At 38.6% G+C, this 24,008-nt stretch overlaps 3 protein-coding genes and 1 long non-coding RNA gene across 7 annotated transcripts; 2 read left to right on the top strand and 2 right to left on the bottom strand.

Annotated features, from left to right (window-relative positions):
* The first annotated feature begins 1,012 nt into the window (after positions 1–1,012).
* katnal2 (katanin p60 subunit A-like 2) lies at positions 1,013–7,960 on the top strand. 3 transcript variants are annotated; one of them, XM_019361241.2, is made up of 16 exons: positions 1,016–1,216; positions 2,757–2,827; positions 3,164–3,330; positions 3,451–3,487; positions 3,941–4,031; positions 4,121–4,219; positions 4,525–4,590; positions 4,792–4,869; positions 5,244–5,342; positions 5,791–5,854; positions 5,937–6,055; positions 6,160–6,251; positions 6,331–6,441; positions 6,778–6,940; positions 7,084–7,186; positions 7,263–7,960. In XM_019361241.2, the coding sequence occupies exons 1-16, from the start codon at positions 1,166–1,168 to the stop codon at positions 7,400–7,402; spliced, it is 1,551 nt and encodes a 516-aa protein (XP_019216786.1). In that variant the 5' UTR covers positions 1,016–1,165; the 3' UTR covers positions 7,403–7,960. The 3 variants fall into 3 exon arrangements, with proteins under 3 accessions (XP_019216787.1, XP_019216786.1, XP_019216788.1); XM_019361243.2 differs by lacking the exon at positions 1,016–1,216 and adding an exon at positions 1,662–2,130; XM_019361242.2 differs by lacking the exon at positions 4,525–4,590 and having other exon boundaries at positions 1,013–1,216.
* LOC102076281 (katanin p60 ATPase-containing subunit A-like 2) lies at positions 7,290–13,076 on the top strand. The gene is made up of 7 exons (XR_003221123.1): positions 7,290–7,424; positions 9,231–9,329; positions 10,092–10,155; positions 10,236–10,354; positions 11,664–11,752; positions 11,832–12,001; positions 12,114–13,076. It is a non-coding gene; the product is annotated as a katanin p60 ATPase-containing subunit A-like 2 (long non-coding RNA).
* Positions 13,077–13,301: 225 nt separating this feature from the next.
* On the bottom strand, positions 13,302–17,847 carry hdhd2 (haloacid dehalogenase-like hydrolase domain containing 2). 2 transcript variants are annotated; one of them, XM_019361245.2, is made up of 9 exons: positions 17,698–17,847; positions 15,930–16,039; positions 15,575–15,677; positions 15,184–15,289; positions 14,813–14,897; positions 14,408–14,573; positions 14,163–14,213; positions 13,795–13,858; positions 13,302–13,634 (listed from the first exon to the last, which is right to left on the bottom strand). In XM_019361245.2, exons 2-9 carry the CDS (start codon positions 16,028–16,030, stop codon positions 13,531–13,533), a joined length of 780 nt encoding a protein of 259 aa, XP_019216790.1. In that variant the 5' UTR covers positions 16,031–16,039; positions 17,698–17,847; the 3' UTR covers positions 13,302–13,530. The 2 variants fall into 2 exon arrangements, with proteins under 2 accessions (XP_019216790.1, XP_019216789.1); XM_019361244.2 differs by having other exon boundaries at positions 17,731–17,806.
* A 3,044-nt stretch (positions 17,848–20,891) lies between these two features.
* ier3ip1 (immediate early response 3 interacting protein 1) lies at positions 20,892–23,403 on the bottom strand. The gene is made up of 3 exons (XM_003444368.4): positions 23,244–23,403; positions 22,804–22,905; positions 20,892–21,638 (listed from the first exon to the last, which is right to left on the bottom strand). Exons 1-3 carry the CDS (start codon positions 23,332–23,334, stop codon positions 21,583–21,585), a joined length of 249 nt encoding a protein of 82 aa, XP_003444416.1. The 5' UTR covers positions 23,335–23,403; the 3' UTR covers positions 20,892–21,582.
* Positions 23,404–24,008: the final 605 nt, after the last annotated feature.

Here is a 24,008-nt window from a genome sequence, read left to right as displayed (position 1 = left end):
CACCGGCACCCTTTCATGTTGTTTATTGCAAATTCTGACTACCATCTGCACATGACCTTGACATGTCATCTTGATGGCATCGACATGCCTAGATGCCATGAGCTGCTGACATGTCATTGTCTGATTAGATAATTGCACTACCAATCAACTGAACAGGTGTACCTATTAAAGTTTTCAACAAATGCATATATTCCCTTATTCCTGCTAGTCCATTGTGTGTGTGTTACCATGTTATCTTAAATATAGGTTTAATGTCAGCCTAACAGACTGGCTTGACCTCATTACCGTTTTGCTCTTTAAGCTCTTTGGGGGAGATATATTCAGAATCGAAGCTGGGCAACCAGTGCTGAAATACCAGCGTGATTGAGCAGGAGCTGCACCTAATGGGATAGACAACGCTCTCTTTGACTAATTGTTTGGCTTATTCCAGGGTGTTTATGTCCTCCCACTGGTTGCTGGAGTTGTGCAAATAGATGTCTCTGTGTGTATGTCTGCCCCTGGAGACACACATGCACACAAAGAGTTACAGCACAATAGTTACTAAGGATGGACACAAACATGCCCTCAAAAACCAGACAGCAAAAACAGATCTATTCATCACCCATATTCACATTTACAAAACACTCACACACATTCTGATAAATTAAAGTAGCTTAAAAGGGTGTCCTTTGATAGTGCCGCTGTGATTTGCATGTTATATAGATCTCTTCTGCTCTCTAGTGGAGATAATCAGGATCACATACATCAATTGATCAGTTTCAACCTGAAAAGAAATAAAATGTGAGCTCTACACGAGGCTTTCAAATGATAATAACATCAGAGTTAAAGGTAGCAGGCTACATGTCAAACTTGGAAAATATTTGTGATTGAGTACAAAAGTACAATATTATGGAGGCTCTTGTGGTCCTCCATATTAAAGAGCTTTTAACGTCTCATTTTTGCAAAACTTTAAGTCAATCAAATATTTTGTCATTGAGATTTTTCTAAATCTAAAAGCAAGCATAGATGATGCTTTTCTTTACCACCGTTGCTGCTTCACAGAAGAGGCATACTGCTAAGTACGGTAGCCCCGAGGGGAACGTAAGACCCGACAGAACTACACGGTGGACCAACTTCAGCATCACTTAACGAATAATATCGACCTTACGAATTTTTTACAACAGTAATGGAGCTCAATTATCAGTCAATGAAAATCGCCCACCAGGCCCGAGAGGCGGTGAGTGAACACGGGCTTTTGTTTCTTGTTGTTTTACGCAAATTTGACGCACAACTGTTTTCAGATATGAACTTGTGGCTATCTAACTAGCAGTGACAGTGAACAGATGGGCACTGAACTGTCTGGTACTGCAAGCAGTGTTAAGCTAAAGGCATATGTATCCAGGTGTTGGTCGATTTATTTTACACATGTAACGGGATTTCTATATTGTCGGTTTCACGAGCATTGTCGTTAGCCGTCGAGCTAATCGTTATGCCAAGTTCTACATGCATTCGTGCCACAATAAAGCGGCTGCGTCCACTGGTTGCCTAGAGACACCGTCAACTGGTTGTTGTTTGTGGTGGGCTGGCCCCCTCTGCTGGCAACTGTGTTTTCCCTGTATTTCCAGTCCTATATAAAATATTCCTCCTCCACATGTTTGAACCAGGGAAGAGAAGAGAACTGAAGCATTAACGAGCACAGGCTAACTCGTTAGCTGATAATTAGTGGCTACATTTAGTTAGACCACAGACATAAATAAATACTTTAGGGAGTGTCATTTCCATCTTTATTGTCTGTGCAGGTTCTTAGTCATCCGGGTCATGGCAGTCTTTAAGAACTTGTAAAAAGAAAGCAGCTGGACTTCTTTAAGTTTGATGATGTTTCATCTTTCACCCAAGAGGTTTCTTAAGTTCTAAAAACACAGGTGGAGGGTGCAAGGTATTTAGCCAATAGTGGGAATTTTCACAAGCTTAAAGAAGTACAGTTGCCTTCTTTTTTTCAAGCTCTTGAGACTTCCATCTTTACTGAAATTAGGCATACAGTTCAAGCCCGTGGGTAGCACAGTGGTAAAGAGTTTTGCCTTCCAAAGAGGTCTATCCACAGGCCAGCTGGAGTGTCTCTGTGTGGAGTTTGGATGTTCTCCTCGTGTCTGTGTGGGTTCTCTTCAGCTACTCTGGCTTCCTCCCACAATTCAAACACATGGGCATTAGGTTAATCAGTGACTCTAAACTTGATCATAAGATAGGAATGCGTTAGCCCTGTGTTAGGTTGGCAGCATGTCCACGGTGTACCATGCCTCTCACTATATGACAGCTGGTACAGACTCCAGCCTAATGGTGACCCTTAATTGGATAAGGCGAAGTAAAAGGATGAATGAATGGAGTTCCAACCAGTATTTGTTGAGTGCTGTGGCTTGCTTGTGTAAAGCTTTTGCTATTATGCATAGCACCATGGCCTAAAATAATACTGTAAAATGTTATATCTTGCTATAACCTATATATAGAGTGGCTAATTTCTTTGCATTTCAGTGATTCACTTTAAAATTTTGTTTATCCGTAAGTTGTGACACTTCATATCCTTCTGTTAAAAAAATCTGAATATTCTTCTAAAATGTTTTACTTTTGGGGGGAGTGTATTGGTCTTTATTAGATCTATCTGTTCTTCATGACACCTGTGACAAATTGAACAATATTATTTGGTAGTTATTTCTCATATAACAGCTCCATTTGAATTCCCCTTTTGTCCCCTTGTTGCTGCTGTTTTTGTTGCTGTCCAACAGGATGAGCAGAGGACCGAGATGAGGAAGAAAAGTCTCCTCATCCTCATCTATCACCACCTGCTGGGGCAAGGGTCAGTATAAAATTGTGTGTGTCTGGATGCATCAAGTGGTGATCAAAAAGATGAACTTTTCTTTTAAGTAGGTTTTTAGCATCAGGTTTAGATACAGACTTTTAAAACAGGTGGGTGAGTTTCTTTGATCAGAGCAGGTAGCAAACATAAATTCACTCTTTGTTACTTCAAAACAGAATGGCATAATGCAAAATGGCATTGCTGGTTTATTATTGGATAAATGGTAACAAACCAACCAAAAGGTCATATTTGTATGTCTGTATAGAAAAAGTGAAGTGCAATTCATCAAGACAAGCACATCAAAAATCTGTTCCTTGCAATGTGTCTGTCCACCAGCTATGTAGCTGCAGCAGTGGCCTTGGACCAAGAGACAAATGGAGGTGTGAGGAGGTTCGAGGTTAGCGATAACATCGATCTGGAGATGGTGTTGATGGAGTATGAGAGCTACCACTACGTCAAATTCCAGAAGTATCCCAAACTTATCAGAAGAATAGCAGAAGCAGGTACAAGAACTCTGCTGAAACACTGAGAAGCAATGAAAATTATATCTCATGTTCTGTAAAATTATTAAAAACTAACTTATAGTCTTAGCATGTTTTTTTCTGATATTTTTTTCTGTCCAGGTGAAAGAAAATATCCAACACGTAGTGCAACTAAGAGGTGAGTCAGTCATGGACCAAGTATGCTGTCCATACATACTCACAGTAGAGGTGGGGAAAAATCGATACAACATCGAATCTCAGTATTTTCTGTGGCGATATTGTATCGATAAAGCAACACAGACTCTGTCTTATGGCGACATTTAGGGCAGCAAAAACAAAAAACTTATTGCATAAAACAGATATTGACAAGTTGAACTTTGAGGAGAAAATTTGTAGTTGAAATGGGTGATAAATTGCAAATATGTTATTGCAAAACTCAGCATGTCACAAAATGTTAAAAATCACAATAATAATTATGAGTGAAGTATTGTGATAATATTGTATCATGGGTGTGTCTGGTGATTCCCACCTAAATATATAACAATAATAGTGAGCCTGCCATGCTGCTAGTCCATGCATGACAGTTAAAAAAACAAAAAATACATGTGTTTTGTTTTTTATTTGTCCCCAGGAGTCCCTGTTCAGCTGTGAAACCCCTCCCAGAAATCAACCCATCCCGGAACACAAACACAGGAACTGGAGCAAAGAAGCCAGCCACTAGTGTACAAGAAAATGTGGAAAAATGAAGTCAAATCAAAACAACTCTGTACTCTAGCTAGCAATTATTCTGACATTTGTGTTAATTTCCTAGGAGAATGGCACCTATCTTGCTCCACAGTCATCGGACTTTGGTCTCAGCGTATCCTCCATCAAAAATAGACCAGCTGGAGAGTGTGCCACAAACAGGAAGGTACTGGAGAAGTGAATACTCTGAGAACAGAAGCAAACCTCATCGTCCCAATTGAAGTTAATCACAATTTTTTCTAGCGCGACTTTTATGAGATGGTTTTCATTTTACGATGATGCTGCAGCAGGATGCTAACAAAATTGTTTATGTTTAATTCATTACAACATAAACAAGCACCTTTATGATTTGGGGTTGATTTCGCTGTGCCAAATGCAAAAACATAAAAAAGAAGTCCTCACTCTTTTGAAAACAAAAATACTACTGTCACTTTTGTTCCTATTATGTTCTCTTACGTATCTTGGGGGCAGATAACTGATGCCAAAGGTGTAATCCAGGATGCTGTCAGAGGAGCTGGGATTGATTCAGACCATATGGTATTTATGCTGGAGCCTTTGAGCTAAACTGAGTTATAAAAAAGGTCATAATATTCAGACAAGCTTCAAACAACTGTGAAACGTGTAAAAATATATTTTGGTAACAGTCTGAATTGTCCAAAATTGTTAAAATAAAAACAATTTGAAGGCTACAAAAAGTACAAAATGTCTACTGATAATAATAAAAAGTCTATGTTGCAGGAACGCCTACTGAAGCCCCTGAGTGGCTTTTCTGGAATGAGTGGAGAGATGAGGGAACTAGCTACGATCGTCAGCAGGGTAAACACACACACACACACACCTTAATAAACAAGCCTCGGGAGAAGCTGATTTTATCTTAATTTGTTCCTTGGAATATAATGTAAAAATATGAAAATCCTCCATATGACTCTTGCTGAATGTGTCCACTACAGAGTACCAGAGGGCTTTGTTTTGAATGAATTGATCTTTTGTATTAATGAAGGCCCAGGCTCTATCCACTTCCCATATCTGATGTTTCATTCTAAAAGACTATTTACGCAACCGGGACGTGTGTGGGGGGACAATTTCTGGCTTATGTCTTCCACATGCATCACTCACTCTCTGTTGTGTGTGTGTGTGTGTGTGTGTGTGTGTGTGTGTGTGTGTGTGTGTGTGTGTATGTTTTTCCAAAGGACATCTATTTGCACTGCCCCAATGTGCGATGGGAGGACATCATCGGTCTGGAGGATGCCAAGCGATTAGTCAAAGAGGCCGTCGTTTATCCCATTAAGGTGCGGCCGCTACCCGAGCATGCTGGTATTTCAGCTCCGGTCGCCCATCTTCGATTCTGAATACATCTCTTTTAAAGGGCTTAAAGAGAAGTTGGGCAGTGGGGTCAGGCCAGTCTATTAGACTAATATTAAGTCTATACCTGGGATATTATGGCAACACAGATACAGAAATGGATAGGCAGACACATGTGGCATGCCATGTAGAATTTATTTTACACTACTCCAATCACGGCCACAATCACACAATTTGTGCTTCTGCGAATAGATAAAAACTGCATCATCAGACTTATCAAGTTTCTTTGCACAGAGCTCAATTTGCTATTGGTGTGCTGAAAATGGAAATGCGGTGTGTTCTCATACTGAGCTAGGATGTGATTTACCCAAGTTGTATCTATACTGTTTTGTTCATGTTTCCCCCTCATTCTTTGACTCAGTCTCTCCTCCTCAGTATCCCCAACTCTTTACAGGCATCCTGTCTCCATGGAAGGGTTTACTGCTCTATGGTCCCCCGGGTAAGGACTCAAGTGCAGGATATTAAAAAATGCCAGGGGCTCACTATGAAAACTTACCCTTCACATTCCCTTACACACATAGGTACAGGTAAGACATTGCTGGCCAAGGCCGTAGCTACAGAGTGTAAGACAACCTTCTTCAACATCTCAGCTTCCAGCATTGTCAGCAAGTGGAGGGGAGACTCTGAGAAACTGGTCAGGGTAGGTTGTCATTCAGCAATAGGAAGTTTTACAAAAACATTTTTGAAAACTATACCTTGGGGGGGGTCTAATTAGTGTAAATGATTTAATACATGTGTCTGCAGGTTCTATTTGAGCTGGCCAGGTACCATGCTCCATCCACCATCTTCCTGGATGAGCTTGAGTCAGTGATGGGCCAGAGAGGAAGCAGCATGGGGTGAGCTCAACCACAAAGTGCAGTAAAATGTAGATGTGCCACTGCTGCTGTCCACAAAACCTCTGTTTACTGCTTTCAGGGGCGAGCATGAGGGGAGTCGCAGGATGAAGACCGAGTTACTGGTTCAGATGGATGGACTAGCCAGATCAGATGACCTGGTTTTTGTACTTGCTGCCTCCAACCTACCTTGGTAGATTAATCACATGCACATTTGGACTTAATGGCCTTCTGTTGCATTTACAAATGAATAGGAAGACAGAATAATACAACTCACTATTTTTGCTGTTTCAACCCTCCTCATACATTTATTGCCAGCATCATCTCAGCCTGATTTTAACATTCATTCATTTTTCTTGCATTGAATGCATTTGAAAAGAGACCCTTCATTTTCTTGACAAACACAAGAATATGATGTTATGATCTCAAAGTCACAGCTGTATAAATAAAAAATGATGACTACTAAGACAGCTATAAAGATATGACAATTAAATCTGCCTTTGTTTGTTTCTAATAAATCTTCTCTCAGGGAACTGGACCACGCAATGCTGAGGAGGTTAGAGAAGCGGATTCTAGTGAGTCTTCCCTCTTCACCAGCTCGCCAAGCCATGATTTCTCATTGGCTGCCTCCTCTCAGCTGCACAGGAGGGGTGGAGCTACACACTGTGCTAGACTATGAAGCACTGGCAAAAGTGTGTATGGAGTTTGTCAAGTGTTTAATCATTATGCTTAACAATTTTTCTATAATTAATATAATTTCATAAATCATATATGTTATCTGGAAGGAAATGTGTTCACTCATGTGCATCTGTACATTTGTGTGTTTTATTTCCAGGAGATGGAGGGCTACTCCGGCTCAGATATAAGATTGGCATGTAAGGAAGCTGCCATGAGACCAGTTCGAAAGATCTTTGATGCTCTGGAGTCACATCAGGATGGTAGGACAACACACACACACAAGACTGACCCCTACAACAGCCATCTTCTCTGTCTTAATGTGATTCTCTTTTACAGATGACACAGACATGCCTGCCATCCAACTGGAAACTGTAACAACAGCTGATTTCCTGAATGTGATTGAACACACCAAACCCTCAGCACGAAACCTGATGGACAGATACACAGCCTGGGAGAGAGAGTACCAATCTGTCTGACACTAGTACACATAACATGAATGTAAATACCATCATACTAACGCCACTAAATGTGATGATAAATTGTTTTTACTGTTACAAATTTACATCCTGCATTATACTAATAATTTATACTAATGACTATATATTAGTCTAAAATGTTTCCTATACTTTGGATATTTGTGACAAGCTACTGCAGGTTGGAACAGTGTACATTTTAATAACTGTGGAGCTTTGAAAAACTGTTTTTGACATGCAGAAAAGATTTGTTCATTGATCATTTGTTTTCTTTTTTATTATTTGAAAACAAAAAGTATACAACCTAATACAATAAAACTTTGGTGACTGGTACTTTGAGTCAAACTACTATAGCATGACTGTTTTCGATTTATCAGGATGTTCTGAGGAAAATAATTTCAAATCTTAAGTCTCTCCACTGTTGAAACACTAGCAGTGTTTACTTGTGCAAATGAAACTGGAAGTTTATTTTTACTTGACGCTCAAAGCAGATTCTGCAGGATGTGTTCAACAGCATCTGGGAAACTGTCACATGTCAGGTGGGGAGCTGGGCTTATTTTATTCTCATCGCCTTCTCTGTATTTACCTAAAACATAACAGGAGACAAGATGGTTAGCAACAAGAAAAAAAATTATGACAGATGAAGTTGCAGTAGGGAATTATTAGTATCGGGAAACAGGATGGGAATGCTAGTCTATCAGATTCCGTGCTGCTGGTTTAGCAATCAGATTCACAGTGACTGCCAGCAACCAGACAGAGAATAATAATTTCCTCCTAGCAACCAGTGATTGCAAGCACTGTCTAGGCCTGTTTGACTAGGGCCTGACTAAATGACTTTTCAGTTTTTAAGCAGAATGCTCTTTTTCAGATTATTTTCAGTTTATTCATAATAATTCATAATAACGTCCTCTTCATTGTCTCCCTATTATGTTTTAACTGCATCTTCCTTTGTTTGATTCTATTCTCCCAAAAAACTGCATTAGCAGTGTGTATGCAATGAAATTAAATGCTTATTGCAGTGTAGAAGGCTCTCGTTCCTTCGGGTAACTCTGTGTCATTTATTCTATTCTTTCCTCCTTTTGTTTTTATTCTCTCACCTTATTTTCATTGGCACGCATGTCTTTTGACTCTTTTCTCACCTTCTTTTTTCCTTCAGTGCAGCCTTTTTGTCTTTGTGCACATTGCCTTTCCTCTAAACTTTACTTTGAGACTCAGGAAGCAGAGTACTCTGAAATGTACTATTTTCTTTAAGTGAGTCACTCCTGTTTCTGTGCTTCATCACATTGCGAGTGTTGCAAGCAACACCTGACAGCCTCTATTCAGTTGTTTTATTTTACACATGTAATGGGATTTCTACACTGTTGCTTTCACAAGTGTGGTAGTTAGCCGTTGAGCTAATCATTAAGCTAAGTTCTGCATGCACTCATAGCCACATTTAAGTGGCGGCATCCACTGGTTGCCTAGAGACACCCTCTACTGGTTGATGTACACACAAACACACACACACACCTTAATAAACAAGCCTGAGGAGAAGCTGATTTTATCTTAATTTGTTCCTTGGAATATAATGTAAAAATATGAAAATCCTCCATATGACTCTTGCTGAATGTGTCCACTACAGAGTACCAGAGGGCTTTGTTTTGAATGAATTGATCTTTTGTATTAATGAAGGCCCAGGCTCTATCCATTAGACTTACCCGATGTTTCATTCTAAAAGACACCTATTTACGCAACCGGGACATGTGTGGGGGCCAATTTCTGGCTTATGTCTTCCACATGCATCACTCACTCTCTGTTGTGTGTGTGTGTGTGTGTGTATGTTTTTCCAAAGGACATCTATTTGCACAGCCCCAATGTGCGATGGGAGGACATCATCGGTCTGGAGGATGCCAAGCGATTAGTCAAAGAGGCCGTCGTTTATCCCATTAAGGTGCGGCCGCTACCCGAGCATGCTGGTATTTCAGCTCCGGTCGCCCATCTTCGATTCTGAATACATCTCTTTTAAAGGGCTTAAAGAGAAGGAGGGCAGTGGGGTCAGGCCAGTCTATTAGAGTGACATTAAATCTATACCTGGGATATTATGGTAACACAGATACAGAGATGGATAGGAAGACACATGTGGCATGCCATGTAGAATTTATTATACACAGCCACAATCACACAATTTGTGCTTCTGCAAATAGATAAAAACCCGCACACACACAGAAATAGATGCACACACTTTTGTCATCATCGCCCAGACCTTTCTCATGGATATGATGACAACAAATCAGGTTGTCTGCATCCTCTTGACATTTACAGACGAAGATGAGGACTGATGTGTCCATCTCCTTGTATATATTCTGCTAGCCTGTTTTATTGAACATCGTCTCTCTGCCTTCCCACAATCCTAAACTTTTGCTCCCATTATTATTCATTCTCTGAGCTATAGGTCAGTTTGGTCATTTGAGCCTGCCTGTGTTTGCCACCTAAAATTTAAACTAATTTGTTGTGTGTGGTATTTGCAGCACTGATCAGCTACAAATCAGGCTTATCAGGTTTCTTTGCACAGAGCTCAGTTTGTTATTGGTGTGCTGAAAATGGAAATGCGGTGTGTTCTCATACTGAGCTAGGATGTGATTTACCCAAGTTGTATCTATACTGTTTTATTCATGTTTCCCCCTCATTCTTTGACTCAGTCTCTCCTCCTTAGTATCCCCAACTCTTTACAGGCATCCTGTCTCCATGGAAGGGTTTACTGCTCTATGGTCCCCCGGGTAAGGACTCAAGTGCAGGATATTAAAACATGTCAGGGGCTCACTATGAAAACTTACCTTACACTGCCTCACACACGTAGGTACAGGTAAGACATTGCTGGCCAAGGCCGTAGCTACAGAGTGTAAGACAACCTTCTTCAACATCTCAGCTTCCAGCATTGTCAGCAAGTGGAGGGGAGACTCTGAGAAACTGGTCAGGGTAGGTTGTCATTCAGCTATAGGAAGAATTTTACAAAAACCTGTTTGTATACTATACTTTGTGTTTCGTTTTTTAGGTCTGATTACACTGGTCAACACTGAAATTGTTACTGACCTAAAAAGGTCCTAATCTGTAGTGTCTTGGTGTGCTGAACACAAATATGAGCATGAAAATGTTTTATTTGCTCTCGTTTGGAAGATATTTTATATAGTTTTTTTTTCTCTGTTTCACTGTGTACATGTATCCAGTAGGACTGTAACAACATCCTAAATAAGCATAGAATGATGTAATATTGCATCACATTGGATAATACCATCATGTACACATCATCCAGAGTTTATTCCATTATTTCCTGATGCAATGCAGTACTACTGCCAGGCAGCTGCTGAAGTAAGCTGACATCAGCAGTGTACTATACAAAGCCTAGCTGGAAAATTTGAGAAATATTTCAGACTTCATGGGATACAGTTTAAGCTACTGTTACATAAAATTGTCTTTATTTTATCCATTTAGTTACAATACAGAACACTAATGCCTCAAAAGTGTGTTACTACCGTGGACAATTTTTGCTATATTTGTGGGGAAATGACATTTGCCAACCAGAAGAAAGTATCACTTCTCAAGTGAAGAAGGCATATCATCTTTACTTCGGATGCAAGATTGGCGATCAAGACAAGCCTTGGGCCCCGCATATATGCTATGCTACATGTACAACACAGCTTTTACAGTGGTTAAATGGCAAAACACCATCAGTCCCGTTTGCAGTCTCCATGGTGTGAAGAGAGTCAAACAACCACACAAATGATTGATGCAGTATCAGAAACTTGGCTGCAATATGTCTTTAAAGAGTCACTTTCTTCATATCCATCTGGATTTCTTTCCTGACAACTGTGGTATGGTTAGTGAGGGACATGGCGAAGTTTTTCATCAATATATCGCAAAAATGGATCAAAGATACCAGGGAAAATGGTCCACTACCATGCTGGCTCACTACTGCTGGACACTCCCCAGAGATGCTCCTGAACAGCTGTACAAGAGACAGGCTAAGAAATCTAAGAAGTAGTCTATGACTTGGTTTTTTACAGGTATTAACCATAGGCTATTACTATTGGCATACATTTCGTGATGTAAACAATAAATATTGCAGATTACAACAAAACTAGAGCCAATTTTGCATTTTGACTGTCATATTTGTTTTGAGCACATTAAAACTGCTAAGAAATGACTCATTTTATTTCAGTAACATGACTTTTGTACAAATATGTTGACCATGTATGTAGTGTAAATGATTTAATACATGTGTCTGCAGGTTCTATTTGAGCTGGCCAGGTACCACGCTCCATCCACCATCTTCCTGGATGAGCTCGAGTCAATTGATGGGCCAGAGAGCAGCATGGGGTGAGCTCAACCACAAAGTGCAGTAAAATCTTGTTGTGCCACTGCTGCTGTCCACAAAAACTCTGTTTACTGCTTTCAGAGGTGAGCACAAGGGGAGTCGCAGGATAAAAACCGAGTTACGGGTTCAGATGGATGAGTCTTCCCTCTTCACCAGCTCGCCAAGCCATGACTTCTCACTGGCTGCCTCCTCTCAGCTGCACAGGAGGCGTTGAGCTATGCACTGTACTGGAGTACGACGCATTGGCAAAGGTGTTTAATCATTATGCTTCACAATTTTCAATTACTATTTGATTTCATGAAATTATATATGTTATCTATAAGGAAATGTGTTCATTCACGTGCTTCTGCGTTTTATTTCCAGGAGATGGAGGGCGACTCTGGCTCAGATATAAGATGGCATGTAAGGAAGCTGCCATGAGACCAGTTGGAAAAATCTTTGATGCTCTGGAGTCACATCAGGATGGTAGGACAACACACACACACAACCTGCAGCTGAATGTAGCTATAAATGAATGAGCTGGTGGTAGAAACAGATCCCAACCCTCCCCTGTCTGCATTGGTGGGACTGATGTCGAAATAGTCACATCCTATAAGTATCTGGGAGTTCAACTGGATCACAAGCTGGAGTGGTCTGCCAGCAAGGATGCTTCCTACAAAAAGGGTCTGAGCTGGCTTTACTTTCTACGAAGGCTCAGATCCTTTAATGTATGCAGCAGGCTGCTCTATAAGTTTTATCAGTCTTTTGTTGCGAGCACCATCTTTTTTGCTGTAGCATGCTGGGGTGCAGGCATCAAAGCAAAGGATGCAAACAGACTGAAAAAAATTCATCAGGAAGGCCGAGTCTGTTGCTGGCATGAAGCTTGCCACCCTGGAGGAGGTGATCAGTGTCAGAATGCTGGCAAGACTGCTGGCAATCATGGACAATGACTCCCACCCCCTCCATAACACACTGGACAATCTGAAGAGCAGTTTCAGCAATAGGTTCCTTCAACCTCGCTGTCTGAGGGAAAGTTACAGGAGGTCGTTTCTTCCCGCTGCAATCAGACTCTTTCATTCATCCACATGGGTCAGGTCCACACATGTGGAACAGAATTAATCACACCTCAGTGCACCCTGTCACTTTTGTACACCACAACACATATTTGCAAACATACTTGTCCTTTTATATTTATACTTATATCTCTATATTTATCTTAATATTTATCTACCAGTATCTCTGTTTCTACATATTATATGAGTGCTTGTTGTTTGTTGTATATTTGCTGCTATGACAACTCAATTTCCCTCTGGGATTAATAAAGTTTCTCTGATTCTGAAAGTCAAGACTTACCTCTACAACAGCCATCTTCTCTGTCTTACTTTGATTCTCTTTTACGGATGACACAGCCTGCCATCCAACTGGAAACTGTAACAACGGCTGATTTCCTGAATGTGACTGAACACACCAAACACTCAGCACGAAACCTGATGGACAGATACACAGACTGGGAGAGAGAGTACCAATCTGTCTGACACTAGTACAGCACAATTTAAAAAAAAAAAATGCTGGTTGAATTTGTTTTCTTTTTTTTATTATCTGAAAAAAATGTACAACCTAATACAACAAAACTTTTGTTATGGTGACTGGTACTTTGAGTCAAACCACTATAGCATGACTGTTTTCGATTTATCAGGATGTTCTGAAGAAAATCATTTTGTATCTTAAGTCTCTCCACTGTTGAAACACTAGCAGTGTTTACTTGTGCAAATGAAACTGGAAGTTTATTTTTACTTGACGCTCAAAGCAGATTCTGCAGGATGTGTTCAACAGCATCTGGGAAACTGTCACATGTCAGGTGGGGAGCTGGGCTTATTTTATTCTCATCGCCTTCTCTGTATTTACCTAAAACATAACAGGAGACAAGATGGTTAGCAACAAGAAAAAAAATTATGACAGATGAAATAGCTAGAAATGTAGCTTCTAATAAAGACACCACAGTGGAAGAGAAAGCTGAAGGGATCAGCTGAAGATGAAATGAGAAGCTGACTGTTTCCCAGCTCACCGGTTCTGACAAGAATACCCAACATTCCTGCATTTTGAGCCCCGCCTACATCATCTCTGGCGTCCTGTTGGAGAAAACAAACAAACAAAAAAATAAAAAACACAGACCTACTTTTAGTAAATTGTGAGGGTGTTAATCAGTCACAGGCTGGTGAAGAAATAGATATCACAGGGCCACTCAGTGTAAAGACCACAATTTTATTTTAATGTTACCACTAGGAAGAAAAAAAAAAGATTTTTTAAAATTATTATATCTTGTAAGAGGTACTAAAACTGTCAACAGCAACAATAACATTACAAAAAATGGTTATACTGTATACAAGAGAATGCCAAAAGCTCACTTTCTGTCAAAAATGATAATATACTTACATCGCCTATCATGACAGCTTCACTGGGGCTACATCCTAAATCAGACAGAGCCTATTTGAAGAAATGAGAAGAGGCTTCATTGGTTGTTAGTACCAAAAAGCATTAAAAAAAAATTCAAATACTACACACAAAAAGATTGTATAGATGCTATAATGTCAAGTAAGGCTGTGTTTTGACGTATCTGTTATAAAATCAACAATCGTCTTATTACATGAGGAAAAAGAATTTCAGGATAAATTCCACACCTGTGTAAAAAATGTCTTTTCAGGCTTTCCAACTACAGTAGCTTTACAGTCGGTGGCATACTCCAGTCCCGTCACGAAAGGCCCGGGTCCGAGGGCCAAACCATCCTTACGTTTGTAGTAGCGAGCCTTATGGATGGCGATGAGAGGAGCTCCATCCAGAATCATTCTTGAAAGAAATACACATTAAAAACAATTACATTTTAGAAAGCAAAATCACAAACACCAAGTTTATTATATGGTCTCATTTTTCAAGAAATAAGACATAACTGCTTTGCTACTACTGTATATCAAAAAAATACATAAATAATACAAAGTATCTGATATTTTTGAGTAAAAATATCAGACACACTGAAGATTTTGTCTGATATATATGTCAGCTGCTAAACTTATGACCAAGTTTAATACCTGAAAGCCTTGTTGAGTGTGGAGTAGTTGAAGTGATCAGGAGCAAGTCCAATGACGACAGCATTCGGCTCTGACGTCTCAATCCCTGCAAAAGGAAGAAAAAATTAATAAAACTGGAGGTTTTATAAAAAATTATTATTCATCTATATAATTTTATAGTAACTGCTAAAGAGATATAGATTTATGAATTCTTTATGCTTCATCTTTAACAAAATGCTTGTAGAAAATTTGAATTTTTTATAAAGCTATAATGTCTTAAACATAAATAGTTTATCCTATTTGGTTACTGAAACAAATGATAAGCAAAACAACATAAATTCAGGTCTACCTCTCTGTCACTCACACACCACCACACACTCTCAACTTCGTACCAGTGAAATCTTCCAGGGCGCTGTCTTCCACCAGCAGCAGGGGTCTGTGTTGTTTCTGCTCTAACAAACTCCTTGCTGCACTCAGAGAAGTGAAGATCTCATTTTCCTGTACAGTAAAGGTCATTTTTCAAGATCACATTAGGCAGCACTCTAGAGGTCAAAATGGCATTACAGTCCTTTCAGTTTGTTGATTTATTAAGTAAATCACCAGTTTTGCTTTTCTTTGCCTAATTTTGACTTCTGCACTAACATTTTTTTCATCACTTTACTTTTGGGAAAACACAGACATTACAAAACAAGATCACAGCGGCTTCCCTTCTAAAGGTCATTTTGATTTCTTTTGGTATTGCAGTAAAAGTATCTGCTATAAGAAAGGGTGTGGCTATTTTACCTGGAGGTTAAAATTGAGGCGTTTCAGCCTTTCAAATAAGATCCTCTTACTCTCCTTGGTTGTGTTGGTCACAAACTTGACAGCTACAGACGCCTGCCGTAACCTGATAACGCACAAAAACAAAAAAGCAAACATCTAGCAATTCAAACTATGTTTACAATTCACAGCACTCTATCATAGGAAAAGAACTGATCTAAGATAAAGATATGCAGCAAGCACAAGACAGAAAAAGGCTTTTGAGTAGTGTTCAAGTAATATAAAAAAATAATTTTCAGTCCTTCTTTTCATTCATAAAGTAACATCCTGACTCTCAATGCGCCATTTTATGTCTGATTTATTCCCTCCTGCCATCTACCTGTTAAGGGCATCCTGCGCCCCGGGCACTGCTGTGTCTTCTATATGCAGAGTTCCACTCAGGTCAATGAGCACAGCCTTCAGCGCTCGTCTGCCTGCCATCCTGGAGGCCTGCACAGGAAAGAAAGGCAATGATGTCACAAGCAGTCATTTTCTTAATAAATTAATCTGTTATTTTCGTAAGGAAACACTAAAAATTGCAATATAAGGTGAATGATATTCTGTAATCTAAATTTATCTACATTTATTCAGATTTAAAGAAAAAAAGCGCAGTATTTACAAAGTCGGAATTTGGGACATTTCCTTTTTGTTGTTGCTTAAACTAATGATCAAAATCCTCTTTACAATGTTTTCACTTGTTGTGAACAAATCTGAAAGAGCACAAATACAGGATGTTCTTAACATTTTAGATAACACATTAGATAAGACCTGTTTGGAACGCAGTATCTGATTACGATTTCTAAACCGCTACATATGACCATCGTCCACTGTAAATGGAGCTTTAGTTGGTTTTTAAAAAAAAGCTTATTCTTTGATAATAATTTATTATTTTGGAGATTATATGTTTATAATCATAATTCACAGTGGTGGTGGCAGAATCTGTCAGATTACTGGACAAACTGAGAGGATTACTCACCAGTTTCTGTTATGGGTTTCTGCCGAGAATACAGATTTACGGATCTGTAGGTATTTGATTTCAGGCTATGAGTCCCTATTATTTAGACATACTTGGATTTCCGTCGTGTAGTTATCAGTGCAAGGGTACAATTAATGCTCTTAATACCCACCTAAAACCACACACACACAAACGCAGAGCGTGTAAGACTACGTATCTAACATCTGCAGTCATCTCTACAGACAACAGAAAAAATACTGAACTGTCAAGAAAGTGCTAGGATAAAAATAATAAACCTGGTTTATGTGTGTGGTAAAGGTACTAAAACATAACCTAAAGATGTAACTTAACAGGCTTGACAAGTCTCTTACATTCAGGCCTGATGTATTGTACAACATTACTCCACTTTGTATGTTTATTTAATATCTGGCACACTTGTAGTGTGCGTACAGTGAAGTGGGAAACAGGCAGGAAAAGAATAAAATCTAACACATATTCGTATCTCGTACACATTTTTCGTTCCATATTTAAAGCTTTCAGCACTTACGATGCTTGTATAATTGTACTAAACATTGTAATGGCTGGTTTTTGAGAAAACGTGTATAAACTGATGTGTTGTCTGTTTGACAACTTTAATGTGTACTATCCGTGTGATAATTTAATCGAATAAAAGCATACATAAAACTGTTAATACATCTTTGAATAAAAGTCGCATTAAAACATCTCATGACAAAACTCTGAAGCTTTGAAGGTTTGGCCCTAAAACGTTCTGCTTTGAGAAATTAAAAACCTCGAACAGTAAGGAGCAGGTTTTCTTCTTCTTTTGGCCACTTTAGTTGTCAAAAAATTGGGAGATAGACAAAAACACAAGGGGGAAGGTTTTTTTCGAAAGCTATTTAGTATTTTAAATAATATTTTTGAACCACTCTTTCAAAAACCGGGTTTACATGCTGTATCAGGAGAGTTGTAATGTACACAATAACAATAAGTAAGCTTTAATATTTTGTGATGAGACAGAAAATGGTTCGAATGTTTTCGGAATTATATACATGTCACAATAATTAAAAACACCTTTATTATTAATTCCTAAATGAGAGAATTAATAATAAAAGTTTCCATTTATATAAAAGGTACAAAAGCGCGAAAAACTGACCTATTGAGAGCGTAAACAGCCTGTACAGCTAACCTTCAACAGCATCAGCAGCAGCAACCCTCCTACTTCCTGTTGACGTTTTCTTCTTCGTAGATTTAAAACGGGTTTGTTATGTGGTCACTGCTGACCCCTGCAGCTCAAATGCAGCTCAAAGTACTGGATTATATTTTCTCCACAGAAAAAAACTTGTTCTACATTTTTATGGAGAAAAAAAATATCTTAGTACCATGTGTTTAATATCCCTCTCTCTTGTCAATATCAATCTCTTTTTGACGTGTTATTATATCTTTTTTTTCAATTTCTATTTGTAATCAGTTAAGAGGTTTTTCCTTAACCACTTAATCACTCATTAAAATAATAAAAAACATATGTGTCCTATCACACTAACAAGTAACAGATGTATCGCATTAGTAGGTCGCTCAGTGCATTCGGATAGATTTAATATGGTGGGAGGTATTAACGCAGCGATAAAGACCTCTCTACAGGATGCCAGAGGCCGCTGATCAAATCCTCTTTGCATGTTACCTCCACATAGTGAATAACAACTGTTGTTTTTTTAGCTTTCGGGTTTTATTTTTTGCATAAATATTTTGAAGAGCACATGATAGATGTGGAAAACATGAAAACACAAGCTAATCTCACAATGTAAATGTATTAAATATATACAATATCTTAAGGCCCTTCCTACAAAAACACAACTTTAACGTGTTGATCTGTTTCTGATTTTAATTGTTTGTTTTAAGTAGTTCTTTCTTTTCACACTTCCACTGGCTCTTGCTATCGATCTGTTGTTATTAAATTATAATTTCACCTGTAACAACTGTAGGCTTCTCTCTTCCCTGCACTTTTTTCATCTAATATGTATTTTAAAAACTCCAATCAGCAATTTGATCTGTGTTGTGTTTTGTTTTTCTTTAATCTCTGTTGTATGTGTTGTATTCTTTCACAGTATGGGTATTTTTCTATTATAGCTCCAGTAAATTATATTCAAATTATGAATACTTTTCGAATTAAACTTTAAAGTAAGCACAATGACCCACCACAATTCTCTCAAAACATATTTTTGTGATTTATTATTAAGTCCCCACAGATCAAAACACCACACATCCTGACCTGTGAATTGCAGACACATATTCAGATATAATTGCGTGTTTGCTTACAGTTTTTTTTTCTGACCTCCAAGCTAAACGAATCACATATCAAAGTGGCTTTACAGCAAAAATCTCTCTGATAAACATATGCTTGTAATTCCAGCAGATCCCCTTTTGCCCTCACACCCTCCTCCATCTAATGTTAATAAAAGTGGAGCTTAGCTGGAAAGGGAATGGTGATAATTCACTGCATATGGAGATTATTAATGATGTGGAGCTGGACAGACAGAGAAAAAGGAAGATGAGAGAAATAGTGTATGTCAATATTTACACAGTGATGTCCTTTATCCAGGTATAAGTGCACACTTTTGGTCAAGTGAGAGTAAAATTAAAAAAAAGGGAAGTTTGTTAAAAATACTTGTAATAAAGAGTGATGCATGTGACCCTTGTTCCCCAGTAAATCCAAACACAAAGTTGCTATTTATTAAGTGTATCCAGCTAAGACATATACAATTACTCAAAATTTTAAATTCCTTATTATGTGTATGTAATACTGTTTCTTTTCTTTTAATTTCTCTGTAGTCTTCAGGAATAGTTCTCCAGGCATCATGAAGGAGATTCAAAGCTCTTCTTTGGATGTTGGCTGCTTCAGTAATACAGATGCTTGGGCTCTGGGAAGGGCAATCCATCACTGAGTGATTTATTTACTTATCTTAATTCTAGGTATGCTTTTTACTGCACTGCATGGAATCACTGAAAAAACTGAAAAATACACCTGTTGCTATTCAGCTTTCCAGATGGTATTGCAAGGAGAGTGAAAATCCAATGGTACTTTTCAAGATTCATAGTTTATTGTCATATACACTGCAAAACACAAGTGGTTACGCTGCAATGAAATTCTTACTTTGCGAATTCCCTTCACACAACTAAATAAACAACTAACTAAAAAATCTCCACTGTGAGCACAGAAAATAATAAATAGAGTTAAGTTTATTTAGTTGTGTGAAGGAAACTCACAAAGTAAGAATTTCTGCATTCATAATTCCATTTTGATGAGATCCCCAAAACCAGAGACTGAAATGAAGCCCTCATGTGTTCTACAGATGACTGTAAACACTCACCATTTCACCTCTTTCCTGACCTCCTCCTTACATACTGAGGACTATCACTCCATGAGACCCATTGCTGCTGTTTTTTGGTTCAGTTCTTGTGCAATTTGGCATATCTCAGTCCTTTCTCACTGTTTTCCTTGCTTAACACTGCTTCTTGACAGCCACCCTTCCACTGAGACAATTTCTGATGACGTTTTTCCTGTTCCTTAAGGACACGACTTTCAGATACTGTTTATCCGTCTTAGGTCCTCCACCTTGCCCAGTTTCCTCAGTACTTTTAAGGACACATTGCATGCTGTGCCAGAATATTCTTTGCCAAGTTCTTGGCTAATTGCTCTTTGGGAATCACCTTGTTTTATAACACTCGAATCTCTGGCATTTTTCTTATATTCAACTAAAAATGGGAACAAATTGTGTGTTTTTTGACAGGCTGCTAGTAACAAATTGCTTAAAGACACAGTTTAAAATTGGTCCTTTGCTAAGTTGTTATAGGTAGATATAACACTGGTTTAGAGCTTGAGTTAGGTGCATTTTGTATGATGGGCTTAACAAACAAAACCATTCTTCTGAAAATAAAAAAATAAAGTGTAAGGAATGCACTGAAATGAGTGCAAAAGCAGCCAATAGGTTCCAGGCTACTTAAAGGCCTTCAGAATTCCCAAAGAACTATTGTTCAAGACCACTTTAGAAACATAAAAACAAACAACAACAACAAAAAAACAAAACAGGAAGTGTCTCAAGACTTCTGCACAATACTGTATGTGAATGTGTAAAGCCACCAGGTAACCATAAACTACCGTATTTTTAAATTCAGTTTCACGTTGGTCACCAATGTAAATCGGCACCATCCTGACACAGTGGAGAGGCAACATTTATCTTCATTACTTGCTACACATCTAATATTTCATTCATCAACAAAACAGCTGGAAGTTTTATCGAAATGTCATTTGTTTCCGTTTGTCTGCTGTCACACACAGAAAGCAACATAATGTAAGGAATTCCACAACACTGAGTGATACATTTATTTCAAGACAGTATCTCAATTTTTGTGGCACTGAAGTGTAAACAGTTCAAAATATATTGGTTGGAGCTGCGCTTGGCAGCATTGCTTAAAATTTACATTTATACCATTTAGCCTTTTCAGTCCTCAGAGGTGGGCCAATTACAAATCAACTCAGCACATATTTATGAAGAGATTTGTGAACTGTGTTCCTTTTTGAACCTGCTGTGAGATGCCCCATAAATGTTTGAAAAAAACAAAAACAAAAAACTTTGCAGGCCCATTTTACAGTAAGAAGTGTCAGCCAATCTGTCTGTACAAACAGGATATTTAAATACTGATTTAAAAAAAACATTTGCAAATGATATGATATTGGGGATCAAGATGAAACCATCATCCTATGTGGTCATGACTTCGACAAAATTACATCAATTTTGTCCTTTTAGTTGTGATGAAACGCAACAGGAAGTCTGCACCAGCTACTTTTCAGTTCTTCTTCTCTTTGCATTTAAAAATCTGCAGTTGATCTTCTATTTCAGCGCCGGTCATGTGAGAAACATTTCCACCCTCCCAATAACTGACAGTGGCAGGAGTCTCTAAATGGCAAAGAGTTCAGGTTTTTGTGCGAGTGGCTTTTCATTGGCATGTTTGTGTTCGTCCACCTAAGTTTGGCAGGCGAAGATCAACCAAACAGCAGCAACAGGACGATGCAGGCAGAATTCACTATTATCAAAGGCACTGTAAAAACAAAAGAGTACAAAACACAAAGCAATCAAACTGATTCCATCAGCAACCGCAGAAATATTACAACTGCTAATTCTTGACTCAAATACATCTGTTGCAGAGTGAATTAAAAATTGAAGAGCAAACCAGCAATTTAGCTCATTTAATACTGAGTTATTTAGGAAAAAGTTATTTGATTTTGTTAACATCAGAAAAAATGTTTGTTTACAGTCATGACAAACTTAAAGTCCGCCCTCTTTCATTTTTAAGATTTTGTGTATTAAACAAAAAATCCTTAGCAGATCTTAAAAATAGGCAAATGCAACTGCAAATGAATAATTACATATGATATATTACAGTAAGTCATTATTTATTTAATGAAAGCTAAGCCAAAATGCAGAAGCAGTGTGTGAAAAACTAATTGCATCCCACGATTGAGCAACTTGTAAAATCACCTTTCATCAGTCTCTAACATCATTGTGGATCGGCCCACTCTTCTTTTCAGGGTTGCTTCAGTTCATTAATATTTGTGGTCATTCATGTACACACAGTTCTCTTAAGGTCCTGCCACAGCATTTCATTGGAGTTGAGTTTTGGACTTTGACTGGGCCACTGAAGCATTTGAATTCTTTTCCTTTTTCAGCCATTCTGTTGTAGATTTGCTGCTGGGATTGGGATCATTGTCATCCTGATTGACCCAATTTTGGCCGTGATCAGGTCCGGTGGGTGCAAAACAAGCCCAAATCTCCACTTTGGTCTTGTCTGTCCAAAGTAAGTCATGCACCCTCTCCGTGAGGTCCTCCTCTGACACACCAACCCTCTGAATGTCCTCTTTCACTACATGAAACTCATAAATCCTGGCTATTCTGGTCACTGTGTCACCTCTATCTCTAAACTATATATAACAGCAGGTCTCACTACTGTCTTTTAAACATTCCCCTTCACTCTTCCTGCCACAAATCCCTCTTAACACTCATCTCCACCGACTCCACCCCGTCTCCCCTCTCTTCTTCACCTCTCTTGTGCACTGTCCGCTTCTTTGAATGCCTGCCCCAGGTTTTTAACCTCAAGCCTTCACTATCTCTACTCTGTTGTAGCTTCACAGTTACAGTTAATCTGAGAGTACATTTACCTATTTTTAAGATCTGCTAAGGATTTATGAACAATGCAGCTTACCGACCTCTCATGACAGTCCGGACTGAGCGGATGAGATTGAGAATCTGGGCTTTGATTCCTGGATCATCTCCAAAACCTCCAACTCCCTGGTCAACACCCCAACCAACTGCAGACACACGGAGAAATAAAGGAGAAGAGAAAGTACAGGAGACAGATTACAAAGATGGGAAGAAAGATGAGAAACACCAGTAAACGAGATAGCAGATGCATGTATACGTGTTTATTTTCCAGTTAAAAAAAAAAGATCAGCACCTTTAATGTTATTCAAAACATTGCATTTTTTTCTGTAATGCTTAAGCCTTAATTTCGTCCCTATAAATCCCAAACAGGAGCCTCTTCATTAACCAAGAGGCAGCCAGCTAAGTGTAAACGCGTAGCTAGCTGCTTTTAACCAGTTATTTCACTATATGATGTACGTGACATAAAATACACTTAAACACTTACTCTTGCTGAGAAATCTCTCCTCATGCAACACAGCGATTGCATTGGTACACAGAATAGCGGTCTGGATGAGAGAGTAAAGAGTAAACGCCATGCTGGCAACTTCTTCTTCTCCTCCTCCTTCTTCTACCGCCACTCCCAGAGATGCTGCTGCCGTAAACAGGCATGCCGACGTCGTGCAACAGAGGTACCCGCCCACGGGTGTAAATGCAAACGCTGAAGGGTCGCTAGATTTTTTTTTGTCTCGTAAATAAAAAAGGGGACTTTTAGTTCCATTCATTCCTTTATTTTCGATTATGTGGGAATCGGCTGCCATATTACTGCATAGTATTGCAATTCAACAGCAAGATAAAAAGGTACCTTTTAAATTCTTTTTTCTATAAACTTTGTTTTTTTCTTCTTCTCTTTTTGAACACCAAATTATATTTTTAAAACACACACACATGCAATTACTATTAAGTGACCAAATCACTCAATTACTCTTTTCTTATACTGCTTCATTGGTGTTTTTCATCCTATTTTCATTTGATTTACCTGCCCTGTTGTTTCATGTCATTTTAGCTGTTCGGCTGTTGTTTTGAATTGGTCTTATAAATCAGTTTGACTTCACTCTTACCTTTTTAAGTTTTTTTTTTCTCTACAGCATCTTTAAGAGGCAACACAAGCATGCATGCAGATCCTTAAGTGCTTGCTTGTTGCAAACTTCATTCACTCAGTCACACACATACATTTACACAAGCACCTTTTTCTATGCCTAAGCACTTTTAA

The sequence above is a fragment of the Oreochromis niloticus genome, linkage group LG7, assembly GCF_001858045.2.
Source record: "Oreochromis niloticus isolate F11D_XX linkage group LG7, O_niloticus_UMD_NMBU, whole genome shotgun sequence".
Classification (NCBI taxonomy): Eukaryota; Metazoa; Chordata; class Actinopteri; order Cichliformes; family Cichlidae; genus Oreochromis; species Oreochromis niloticus.
Note: the sequence above shows the minus strand (reverse complement) of the source record. Positions and strands in the feature narration are given on the sequence as shown.

What these genes read in the sequence shown, in the direction of transcription:
- katnal2 (XM_019361241.2), top strand. Translation starts at nt 1,166, where the DNA reads ATGGAGCTCAATTATCAGTCAATGAAAATCGCCCACCAGGCCCGAGAG. An exon ending in CAGAAGAATAGCAGAAGCAG is followed by an intron (nt 3,331 to 3,450) that starts GTACAAGAACTC and finishes TTTTCTGTCCAG; the next exon opens with GTGAAAGAAAATATCCAACA. An exon ending in ACTATGAAGCACTGGCAAAA is followed by an intron (nt 6,941 to 7,083) that starts GTGTGTATGGAG and finishes TTTTATTTCCAG; the next exon opens with GAGATGGAGGGCTACTCCGG.
- hdhd2 (XM_019361244.2), bottom strand. An exon ending in AAAAGACATTTTTTACACAG is followed by an intron (nt 14,214 to 14,407) that starts GTGTGGAATTTA and finishes TTCTTCAAATAG; the next exon opens with GCTCTGTCTGATTTAGGATG. An exon ending in AAGCTGTCATGATAGGCGAT is followed by an intron (nt 13,859 to 14,162) that starts GTAAGTATATTA and finishes TTTCTCCAACAG; the next exon opens with GACGCCAGAGATGATGTAGG.
- ier3ip1 (XM_003444368.4), bottom strand. Translation starts at nt 23,334, where the DNA reads ATGGCGTTTACTCTTTACTCTCTCATCCAGACCGCTATTCTGTGTACC. An exon ending in GGAGAGATTTCTCAGCAAGA is followed by an intron (nt 22,906 to 23,243) that starts GTAAGTGTTTAA and finishes GTGTGTCTGCAG; the next exon opens with TTGGTTGGGGTGTTGACCAG. An exon ending in AGTCCGGACTGTCATGAGAG is followed by an intron (nt 21,639 to 22,803) that starts GTCGGTAAGCTG and finishes TTGTTTTTACAG; the next exon opens with TGCCTTTGATAATAGTGAAT.